At 44.8% G+C, this 12,087-nt stretch overlaps 1 protein-coding gene across 1 annotated transcript in view; it reads right to left on the bottom strand.

Annotated features, from left to right (window-relative positions):
- Nucleotides 1-10,246, bottom strand: part of dock2 (dedicator of cytokinesis 2) — a 67,330-nt gene extending 57,084 nt beyond the window's left edge. Inside the window, exons 1-17 of the mRNA XM_076159501.1 lie at nt 10,022-10,246; nt 8,373-8,456; nt 7,943-7,983; nt 7,768-7,823; nt 7,572-7,668; nt 7,305-7,453; nt 6,966-7,101; nt 6,681-6,838; nt 5,395-5,476; nt 5,099-5,234; nt 4,798-4,873; nt 4,600-4,676; nt 2,991-3,241; nt 2,536-2,634; nt 2,252-2,324; nt 1,977-2,080; nt 1-19 (exon numbers count right to left, since the gene is read on the bottom strand). The exon at nt 1-19 is cut by the window's left edge and continues 183 nt beyond it. Coding sequence (XP_076015616.1) covers nt 1-19; nt 1,977-2,080; nt 2,252-2,324; nt 2,536-2,634; nt 2,991-3,241; nt 4,600-4,676; nt 4,798-4,873; nt 5,099-5,234; nt 5,395-5,476; nt 6,681-6,838; nt 6,966-7,101; nt 7,305-7,453; nt 7,572-7,668; nt 7,768-7,823; nt 7,943-7,983; nt 8,373-8,456; nt 10,022-10,064 — 1,681 coding nt within the window. The 5' untranslated portion in view covers nt 10,065-10,246. The remainder of the gene's footprint in view (nt 20-1,976; nt 2,081-2,251; nt 2,325-2,535; nt 2,635-2,990; nt 3,242-4,599; nt 4,677-4,797; nt 4,874-5,098; nt 5,235-5,394; nt 5,477-6,680; nt 6,839-6,965; nt 7,102-7,304; nt 7,454-7,571; nt 7,669-7,767; nt 7,824-7,942; nt 7,984-8,372; nt 8,457-10,021) is intronic.
- Between the last annotated feature and the right edge of the window lie 1,841 nt (nt 10,247-12,087).

The following is a 12,087-nucleotide window of genomic DNA, read 5'->3' as shown; positions in this document are numbered from 1 at the left end:
CCATGCGTTTGCTGTCACCCTGGGGCGGGACGAGAAGGAGGAAGTTTAGAGGAAGAGGAATTAAGTTTTGGAATTTAAGTGAAATTGATGGAAAAAAAGTATTTGTGTAAATGTAGAACTTTTTAGACGAGTGCGACGTGAGAGGAAATTAAAGCGCAGACAACACAGCAGGAGACGTCTGTGCTCAGTTACAAAGTGCGGAGAAGAAATGTAAAATAGAGGGGAACAGGTAAAAATAGGTAGAAACGGTAAAAAATTGAACCCAGCGGAGAGAAATCTTCAATCTTTTTCCTTTCAGTCATGAGTTTGGTATTCATATCCTAACTTTACCCCTTCAGCTTCAGCCTCCTGATCTCTGTAACGCCACACCAATAACTAATAATGAGTGGAGTGGGAGGCAAAACAGAGCCACTGAAGCACGAGCGGCTCAAGATATCAAGAGGAGCGGCGGGAGAACGAGAGATAATGGAGGAAAAGGGCACCCGGGGACCATCGACTCGGCCTGGGAGTGAATCACCGGTAATTAATCTTCATTTCGTTTGGCATTCAATCAATACGAGGATCAATCTTAGCTCAGGTTCATTTGGCGGGAAATCTATTTGGCTTCACTCTACCTGTCTGGGCGGCCATAATCTCCTATACACACTCACTGTATATGTGCCTCTGCTTGGATCACGCTTACAAATGAAGACACACACTCAAATTCTTGACAGGCATTGATTGATTGATTGATGTTTTTTTTGGCAATTACTCAATTTCTCCCAAGTATTTTATTTCAAAACATTAGCACAAACTGCGATAACGTCGGTGTGATATGGATCATTTCTGTGGAATGACATCAGGCTTTACCACAGTCGTTACGTTTGTCCGTAAATGTCAAATCAAACTGTGACCTCGTTATATTATTGTGAATAAAAGCTTTAACACAGTTTTGGATCTACTCATAATACCGTACACTCCCACATCGGCTACTTTCACACCGCAGGCCGTGATCAACCGTTCAATTCAGCGGCCCGTGTCTGATTGGCTCCCAGCACAAATAACTTTTCGTTTCCGATACAAAGGTGAATTAATTAAACTCTTCAATTGAAGCAAATGAGAGAAATAATTAAACAAGCATTTTCGATGCAAAGGATCTACAATCTTTGGAACGACTTAATTACATTAGAAGGACGAGATTGAACTGTCACAGCTGAGGCGTACGTGGCAACGATCGTGATGATGTCATTCGTATAAAGGCGGTGGCTTTTTATGACTACTTCCAATCTTTATGTCGTAATATATTGAACGTCAAATAAATAGCAGATTTATTTGCGGCCCTAAAGGGATCTGACAATATCTGATTCCATTTTACTGGTTACATGTTCACAACACCAATCCAATATGTGGGAAACAAATCTGGCTGCGGTCACGAGAACCCGGAGCCAACGCCACTGAATAACTGCAGCTGCTGCTAAAACGTATTTCTTATTGCCTGAGGTTGATTTCTTTCTTTATTATGCTACTAAGATATGGAACAGACGATTCAATCCAGGAGAGCCGGGCTTCACCACTCATCCAAGACCAGGACGCCGCACCGTCACCGACTGATGGCGGCGTGTAGATGCATGAATAGAATCTCCGGACGCCTTTGGGATTACCTGCAGTTAGTCTGGTCAGGTAAAGGTGCCAGTTTGTGGCCCGGTGTCATAATAAAAGGACAATTTAATCAATCATTACACTCTGAGGCCCTCGTGCATCTGTATATGTCTGAAACCTTTGCCAGCTGTTCTGCTATCAGTGTCTGTAATGCTATTACTCTTCCACTAGGGGGTCAAAGATGAGATTGGCATGATAATGTTTGAATTGTAGCTCCGCTGATCTACAGGGAGATGGAACTTTGGCTCAGTTGCTCCATATTACATTTGTTTTCAGCGTATCCTTTGAGGAACAGGGATCTCTAACGGCATTCGACTGTTTCTACTTCTGGTTCTGACCTTAAAGACCACAAGGTCGTGCAGTCCGTCCTGCAGAACCGTCCCGTCCTCCTTCATCAGACGTACGAAGGCCATGGCAAAGTTCTTCTCACTTTTGTCCTTGGCTGTAAAGGAAAATTGACAGCGAGAGAGAGGAATACAGTCAGGATCAACGGAGCGTTTTCCAAATTGCTTCAATCAGACGGTGCCTTTACTGTCGTATATTTTATTCTGGGTTGTCGGAAGGAGGTGTTGATGAATAGAGTGAAAAGAGAGGAAGAGGGTTTGGCACTCACACTCCTGGGATGAACGGTGTCTGAACATGAAGCGTAAATGAATCCGGTGCATTTCTTCCAGAGAGACGGCCACCTGGGGAGAGCGTGGCGTTTTATTATGGAACATAAAAACTTTTATGTCAATATGTAAAACGGGGAACTGGTGCCCTTGGGGGATTTAATTACTCAGTGTTTTTAAATGAGGGCAACTGTAAATAAGGCAAATTGAAGGTAGTTAGTACCTATATGAACAGATTAAAACTCTACAACCAGCTACTTAAGAGACAATAATCCTACACACACACCTTACATGTCTCCATCCAGCGGGGCTGTTTGATTTGGTAGTAGATGACAGATCGGTACTCGCTGACCGCCTTATCCCCGGCTCCCAGACAGATGGAGTTCTAGGAAGGGGGGAGGAAGAGGGGAGGAGAAAAATAACAGTCATTTAGAGCTAAAAGGCTTATGCCCCGGCGAGGGTGCATGACTTGTGCCCCCGCGTGTGTGTGTCTGTGTGTGTGTCTTTGCATTTGACCAAGATGGATGTTCATTTTGGGATAAATCCAGCGTTTATGTGCCCCCGACTGTGACAGGGTGAGTTAGTGCTTGATCAGTAGCCTACACCTCTTAAACACAGGTCAAGCTCTTAAACACCACACACACACACACACACACACACAGAGTACACACACACACCTCCCTCAGCGCCTTAAACTCATCCCTCCTCTGCTCTAACACACAGACACGCTCTCCCGTTCACCTGTATGACCTTGCCGTCCTCATCACAGACCCACATGATGACCTCCACGTTTTTCTGCGTGGTCTTGTTGTACTTGTCAAAGTCGCCGCCCTGCAGGGTGAGGTAGATGTCGTTGCGGACGTCTCCCGGCATGATGATCTCTGGGAAGCCCAGCTTGCGGGCCACCACGGTGCTCCGGTCCACCAGGTGGGGGTACTCCTTTCGGATCTGGACGATGTCCCCGACCAGAGCCTTCATCGTCACCCACAGACCTGCAGAGAGGAGCGTTAACATGAGCACCAACATTCAACTAGTATAAATATTTCAGCTCCAAATCCAATACCACCATTTTGGCACTAAAGCTGCCACGGCGGATATTTCATGCAACCTTCAGCGGATTCATAGCTCTCCATTTTCATGCAGTATTCATTGTTTCCCCTTCAAAAACTCCATTCTTAATAACAAAGGAAAGCCTTTGAAACAGCACTTAGACTACCGACTTTCAAACAAATTGCCATCCCAGGATTTACAGGACTGAGCGGCGGCAACGAAACGTGCTCACGGCTCACCGCACCAGGCCAATATTGGACATTAATATCATTCATCACAGCTGTACTTACCTCTGCTTTCACTACGAGCCGGGTAAAGACCCTAATGGAGGCTCACTAGGCTCCAAGATACAACAACTGTCTCTTCATAGTTTACAAGCAACCCGAGTCGCCACAACCGCTGGTGTCAGACATTAAGGGGTGAGAAATGGGACAAAATGTCTTTCTGGAATATTTTCTGGTGTTCAAAGATTGTTAAATGTATTAGTACAATGCAAATGGAGTCTTTGTTAAGGCTCTGGAAGGAGGTGATAGCCCAGATTCTTCCACCTACACACACATAATGGGAGATAGGAAAAGACAAGGCATGAACTGAAAACCGGTAAGCTATTTTAGGGAATCAAAACTATGTCACAAACCAAAGATTTGCCTGGCTACCCACATATCAACTGGGGGATTTTGTGTGTGTGTGTGTGTGTGTGTGTGTGTGTGTGTGTGTGTGTGTGTGTGTGTGTGTGTGTTCTTGGGCGACAGAAGCATCTTAAAGCCGGAGAAGGGGAGATTAGGGCTGAGTAAACACCCCGGTTTTGCCCAAGGTGCTCCGTCGGTATCTGCTCCTCTGGGTGCTCCTTCCATATCTAGGTTACGCCCCGGGGCCTCGCCTCCGAGAGCGGCGAGGGGCAAAGGGTCAGCGATGTGATGGTGCAGTCCGACGAACGAGGCTGGAGTGAGACAGTGTGACCCACAGGGCTGTCAAAGTCGGCCATAAACATGAGGGACTAGGTGGGGGGGAAGCGGCGGCGAGTGGGGGAGAAATAAAGGGTAAGTAATAAGAAAACCTTCAGCTCAAGGGCGCTCGCTATCCATCAGCATAATGCCTTTGTTCTCACACACCGTGGGAAATGGTCACTTCGCCTGACCACAAAAGACTGCAATCTATACAGTGTGGGTGTCCTCGGCGGATCTAGGGCTGCTATCTTTGGACGTGTGTGTGTGCCAGGCGAAGTGAGTTTGTGTCTGTGTCTGTGTGTGTGTGTGTGTGGGTGGGTGGGTGGGGGGGGAGAGGGGGTGGGGGCGAGCACCTTGGCCGCCGCTGTCTCCTCGAGATGCTGTCACTTTGTTCAGCAAGGTGTGGAGAAAGTCGTGCTCAGCAACTACCCTGGATCCAAACACACACAACAGAAATGGATTTATATTCCATTTTAAAGCGACTCGATTTTATGTTTTTATGGAGTAAAAGTAGAAGAGAGGGGAGGAGGAGGAGGAGGAGGAGGACATACGGGAAGAAGGGGATGAAATACTGCTTCTCCTCGTCGTCCTCGGTCTTCCCTTTGATGAGGTCGCTGATGTCCATCACTGCAGGGAATGATTGACAGCGACATTTAAAGGTGTCACTTTTGTTGACATGAACTCAAACTCTGGTCAAGGAGTTTCAATATTACAACTCACTGTTTCATACTCACTCACACGTGTATATTTGTGTTTATATAAACTGTGAAGGTGAAGCAGGAAACCACTTTAAGACATAACAGACCCCCGTGCCTTTGAGCAAAACAAAATGATGGTCTCCAACAATTGTACCTGCCACCCCAAATGGTCGTCTCAGGCCCTGAGTGCTCTTCTTGGTGTTTGTTTCTTTCAGGTCCATCCTGCCCAATCTTACTATCTGACAGATCAGATAAATCTTTTCTTTGCTCAGATCCTTGTTCCCCAAGTCCTGGTGATATGAGAGAGAGAGAGAGAGAGAGAGAGAGAGAGAGAGAGAGAGAGAGAGAGAAAAGCAAAGAAAGGTGAGACACAAGGGAAGGGGAGAGGAGGGGGGGTTGAGTTTGTCATGCTGAGAAATGGTGCGACGCTGCCCTCTAGTGGAGACTCACAGTGAAGACGACCTTCAGGTTGTTCAGCATGTCTATCTCCTTGGGGAAACCTTTGCTGCCCCAACGCACCAAGTAGTTCTCACTGCACAAAGGGAGGTTGAAGAGTTAAACAATACTTTATACAAGATGATAAACAAATAAGACATAAGACAATTAATTCTGCATTGGGGTCAACAAATCCCATCCAACACATCAATGACTATCTGACTCCGATGAGAAAATTGCCTGAATCTATGTGTTTTCCTGATCCTGATCGCACTGACACACAATCGTGTATGTGACGGAGAGACACGGATCGGTGTGTGTGAGACTTCCTGTGAGGTGAATCAAAGCTAGTCTGCTAGTTTCCACATTCCACTCGGGTATGAGAGGGATTTTAAGGAAGCACAGATTCATTCTGTTTCTGTGAATACATCAATTATACATCACAAAGTTCCAACAAATCCCTCCCAAAAAACATCAAGCGACCACATCTCTGTGGTTTCAGAAATAATGGATCCGAAAGTCTTTTAAAAGCAATAATTCAGCTGAACTGAAACTACTTGTTTCTGCGGGACTGAAAGGCGGAGTGCTGTCACAAGAAATACTCATTCTCTCACTTTCACTCCAGCTGCTGCTGACGACACAATTGACTGCGAACACGTACACAATACTGTACTTTGTATTGAATGTACATATAGTTGTTATCCCCAAGTCCTCATCATCCTTTTACACATAACTACAAAACAATATGAAGTGAGAGAAGCGATGGCCGGAGAGTGAAATCGGAGGATCCAGACATGAGAAGATCTTAATCCATTTATCTGGATGCCTCAAGCTGCTGTGGCTAAGACGTGGAGACGCAGTGTGCGACAGTGTGTGACAGTGTGTGACAGTGAGCGACAGTGAGCGACAGTGAGTGACAGGCCATAGCATCATGACCGTCAGGCGTCACGTCGGGCCTTCACTCATTATCTGCTGCCCTGTAATTTGTGCTCTCTGTTTTGTTATTTTTGGAGCAACATGGTTCTGATTTAGTTGAGTGCCACAATGAAGGCGGGAGGACAAATGTGGAGATAAGTGGCGGACAGGAGGGTGAAAGGGATGTGTGTGTGTGTGTGTGTGTGTGTGTGTGTGTGTGTGTGTGTGTGTGTGTGGGTGTGTGTGTGCTGTGGTGGGGGCTAGAATGAGTGTGTGTGTGTGTGTGTTTCAAAGGAAGCACGATTTGAAGATGAGGTGAAAATGATTAAAGTTTTTGGACAAGAGCGACACTTTTGCTTCAAGGTTGAAAAACATAAAGGAGCCACCTGATGATGGTCTGTTTGATGGGGTCATAGAGGGACATGAAGAGCTCAGTGTCCTCTCCGATACGACAGACGAAGTTCCTGACGAAGACGTAGAGGCTGTGGGTGGGGGAGGATTGGATCCGTGCCGAGATCCCAGAGTGGTCCCTCTGGATGTTGGACTGCAGGAGAGAGATCATCATGAAATTTAAATTTGGGGGCTACAGTTAAAACAAATGTGAAGAGGATTGTTGAACAGTGAAAGAGGCGGAGTGGAGTGTGATGGATCCATTCCGTCCTTTCCCTCACCTGCTCCTCTTTGATGCGTTCGTTGATCTTGACCGTCGCCTCCTCGTGGGCCCGGAACAGGCTGATGACGCTGGCACGCTCAGGGTCGAGGATATTCCCGTCCTCGTCCCGAACCACCTGGTCCAGCTCCAGAATCCTGAGGTGAGGATTTGGAAGGGAGAGAGAGAAAGAGAGAGAGAGAGAGTTGGATCAAGAAAGGAGGAGGGCAAACCGAGAGAGGAGGAAAATGATGGAAACTGATGATGGAAACTGGTGGAAAGACAGATTGAGTAATAAATGTAATCAAGTGTAAAGATGTGGTGTTGTTCAATTTTTTTTATTATTGCTGAGTCGACATACTTGTTGCCATAATCGATCTTGGACGTGACTTTCTGCTTGAGCTCCTTGAACTCATCGCTGGGCAGAGTGCCAGACAGCAGCTGGGAGCGCCACTCCATCAGCTCGCACATCAGCTTCTGGACCTGCTTCACCCGGGCGTGTTTGTTGGTCTACACGGGGAATAGATGAGTGTGAGTGTGTGTGTTACATACTGTGCACTGGTGCATCTCACTGGTGCATCTCACTCACACTCTCACGCGTACAAGTACCATTAAAGTTAGTTTTTACCACAAAGAGTTGCTTCCATATGCTCCCCCACTCCCTCAGCGTGGTGGTCACCTCCTTCACCAACGGCATCTCCGCCGATACGACAACCTCCTCATCCCTGTAGTCACACACACATACAAACACACACACACACCGGCAATGAAATCACAGTATTCAGCCTGATGCAGACTTGTGTTGACATTAGAGCTAAACTCACCCGCGTTTTGCAATGATGACTTCCTTTAAATGGACAAAGCTGGCAGGAAACACACCCTGCAGGGAGAGGAGGTGCCATCAACAAATCAATCTAACCTTTCCTCACAAAATAAAATAGAATAAAGATAATCGCGGTGAAATTTTTCGGTATAGGCGACGCTCCGCTCCTCTCTTACCTGCCTGGCCTTGTTCCTGGCCAGGTAGCCTTTGAACCATCCTGAAACACAAAACACCATTTAACAACTGTCAAGGCTAGTTTTGTCAGATTTGTTTAACCTAATATTCTGTAAGTCTAAATCAAAATGTCAAAATGTGCTGTCTCAGTTTACAGTAACACATCTAAACACGCCTCCCTGAAAACAGGAAGTGAATATGGGCTCAAATACAAACCTTTTGTAAAATGACAAAAATAGATACCAGCAACTTTAATGACAATGCAAAAAGTCAACTTCATATGTGGACATTATTTGCAGACACACACATAAACAAATTGAAAAGGAAGCATCATAAAACAGAATTGATATGTTCATTCTGATATTGTGGGCTTTTAACACATATGTACTGTATATCATGCCATGTTTAGAGTGCTTTAGTGATGTTTCTCACCATTGCAGACCTCCTGGATGTGGACAGCATCTCCCACCTGCAGAGAAAGCTGCTGCTCTCCTTGACCAATGAAATTCCACTTCACTAAAACAGATAGAACAAACTGTATTAACTGCATTTCTGGACGATTTAAAGACTGTGTGACGCCGTTAGAAGAACACTGAAGAGGAGCAGAAATGATACTAAAACTTCACCTACAAACACAACCCATCAGCTATTTTGTGATGTCTGTTGAGTTCATTCAGTGTGTCGTCACCGCAGACAGCTGGAGGGTTTGTTTACACTTTTTATGACGCCATCGACTCTGATATGTAGGTATAAGACACACTGGGCGTGGTTGTAAGAGGGTGAATTCATGCATATGTTCTGTCTTCAATTTAGTTTTTCCTGTTATTTAACCTAAATATTTAAGGAAGTAATTTAGTTCTACAAAACTGAGTTAATAAGAGTTAACACAATAATACATTGAATGAAGCCATATTATTAAGTTGTTAAATAGCAGCAATTTAGATTCCATCTGGAAAATGTAAGTTGAGTTTCAGTAGAACTTAAGTTTGACTAATGTTATCTATTTGTTTGTTACCATTTGTAACAATCCAACATCATCCTTTGTAATTACAAATAGCTCCAGTGTATGTTTACATCTTTGCATCATCATTCTTCACATCATATACAATTTGCACTTTACCGGTTACAATCGATTGTAGTATTTAGGTGAGGGACGTCTAACTCACTAACTTCCTTCCTATTTCCTCTACTTCCTGTGTTTATAAGCTCACACAGACTCCATAGATGAACAGCCCATATTACATCATTATCACATCACCAACATGCATATTTGCTGTTACAGTCATTGATTACTTTTCTTTCACTCCCCACGCTAATGACTGCAGCTCCGTAGGAGGAGAAACTTTGATCTTAACTTCTGTGATACAATCCAAACCACTTTATGTTGCAGGAAATTCCTATATCAAATCATTCAAAGACAACAACGCAAATTCTATATTACGCCCCAATAAATGTGTGTGTGCTGCATTATCTAACTTTAAAACACAGTATGCAGATGCTCGGCCATTTTCATCACACATAACAGATGAGCCGCAGATTGCAGAGGCGGATTCTCAGTCGAGCGTGTAACTCATTCTAAAACAAAAACTCTTTTCGAAACAATGTCGTCTTCAGGAATATTCTTATCTCCCAGCTTCTATATTTATGTGCAGTCTGAAGGCTGTCATGCATACTGATTGCCTGCTATCTGCTGCTCTCCATCAGCTTAAGATAAATGGCAATTTGGTTTATTTATGGTTTTAGGTATTTGCAAAAGCCACTTCAGGTCTCATGAGTTTTGTTTCACTGATGTTTACACGTTAGCTTCAGATTTGGTCTTTCGCTCCTTCAACGTCTCTGCGTCTCATGCACTTGTGCGTCCTTTAGTTCTATCAGGCCGCTTAGCACCTGCTCACATCCTGTCAAGCAGGAAGTGATCTATGGTATATTTGTCCTTCTTGTTCGCAGCGAGGAAAGCCCATCATCATCACACTTAAAACACAAGAACCAAACACATGTACACGCACAGATACACACACACACACACACACACACACACACACACACACACACACACACACAGACGGGTCGCACACACTTACCTACGCCGTACCTCTCCGTAGTGGTCCTCGCCCAAGGAGCCATGATGTCCTCTGGGTCCTTGCAGCTCCTCTCTCTCCTGCTGTGTCTGTCTGATTCTGTCCTCCTGTCTTCTTTGGTTGTTTTCAGGGTGTCTGCTCTCAATCACTCACTTCTGCTATTTGCTTTTACACCAAATGAAAGCTCTAAGTCCGCCCCCTTTGCCTCTCTTCCTCTTCTGTCTCTCCTCTCTTCCTGTACGGTTAAGGGGAAGTGGGTGAACAAGGTGGAGTGTACAGCACAGCAGCGGCCCTCTGCACAGTTTGAAGTTTCCATTTCGTCCATTTGAACTCTGCAAATCAGTGACACAAAGTGAAATATCAATAAAGTGAGACTGCAGTCATCCATGTAACGTATACAAGACAACTACATCCTTGTTTGTGCTGATAAGGAGCAGCACTTTACGCTCTGCATGCTGTATTTAATGATCCCTTTCTCAAATATGATCAAATGCTTCACTGATTAAGAAGCATCCAGTCATTAAAACTAAGCTGATACTGTCACCTTCACCCCTGAAGCTTGTGAAAACTGAAGTGTATAAATTGGCACAAGGCTGCGTCAGAGGAAGCACTCACAGCCTGAAGTGTTTACTTTGCCTCATTATTAAGCCTCATTGTCTCCTCTGCAGCAGGAAAGATGGAACACTGTGACGAACGAGTGTGATCAGACGCCATACAGCAAATCAATAGTTACACATAGATACACATTTGTTTCAAAGCTGCTTTACAAATAGTTTGAGTGTTGATGCTTAGTGTAATAACAGCATTAGGCTTTGTCACCACATTGGCAAAGCATTTCATAAACAGAATCTGTTATGACATCTGTCCCAGCCTCGTCTTTCAGGTGATTCTCCATTTGTGTCGTTTAGAGCTTCGCCCACTTGAAGACCGTTTTGTGCGAAGCGCCACATTAGCACAAACCACAGCTGCAACTTCATCCTGTCATGTCTCACTGTATGAGAACGTTCAGCACTGGCTTCCACTTAGCGCTACATGCTAATGAACAGCTGTACTGCATGTGATGTGGCTACGATAAACACTTTGTTAGAGCTATGCTAGCAACGTGGCAAACAATGCTAACGATGTCACAGGAGTCACAACATCGTATGGTAAATCTCAATGATGAAAGAATTTGAATGACATTTATCTATGTGGTGGTTATGACTCACATAATGATTACTACAATATATAATAACTTGTAATGAAACACAGCATCCTGTATTGGCTTGTGGCTAATGTAGTGCTTGTGCTTTCCCTCCTATACTGTGTGTACTGTGCTATTAAACTGATGAAAACACGTTATGATGTCATCCACCATACATAACATCAGGTAGTTGGATACATATAGATCTATATAGATCAGAACAGCTCCAGGGCCGAACTCAGACGTCACTAGGCATGAGCGAGCCTCTGATCATTGTGATCACGTGTCTGGCCTGGGTCGGGGTTTGCTGCCTTGGCTCCTACTTGTTAAAAAAGTATCTCCAGGGCGCAGTGAGAGCTTGCAGGGCTTGTCAGCAGAGAAGGAGGAGATGTGAACCTGAGACCTGATCCAGGCGAGAATACACTCGGCCTGATGGGGGCGCTGTCGTAACGTTTCGGCCCACAAGACAAATAGGTCTCATCTAGCTCCCTGCTAAAGGAGCCGTGCGATGACTTCATCCCCGCAGGGAAGCATGACGTCATATCTGCTTCCCTGCGGTGGGCTTGACATCAAAGCTGTGTGGTCGAGGTGAAGTTCTCTATCTGGAGGAAGAATATGCTGTGACTGTTGATAGAGAAGGTGAGTGTGTTACATTTTGTAACAATACTTAAACACAACATGGTCTGATTGATGTCAGCATCACATTTCCAGTCACATTAGTTTGTTGCTATGTTGGGATACAAACAATGAGTGGGCCAAGTAACTGCATGCGTTATCAGGGATTTATTATCTGGGATGTAAAGATAGCGATTTGCATGTTTTAACTGTAACTTCTTTAAAAGAGAGACTTGTTCAAGCAAGTCAAGGTAAGTAATGTTCTCAAATC

This window comes from Genypterus blacodes, unplaced genomic scaffold (genome assembly GCF_046128005.1).
Source record: "Genypterus blacodes isolate CSIRO-AG114 ecotype Tasmania unplaced genomic scaffold, CSIRO-AGI_Gbla_v1 ptg000098l_1, whole genome shotgun sequence".
NCBI classification, from domain to species: domain Eukaryota; kingdom Metazoa; phylum Chordata; class Actinopteri; order Ophidiiformes; family Ophidiidae; genus Genypterus; species Genypterus blacodes.
Note: the sequence above shows the minus strand (reverse complement) of the source record. Positions and strands in the feature narration are given on the sequence as shown.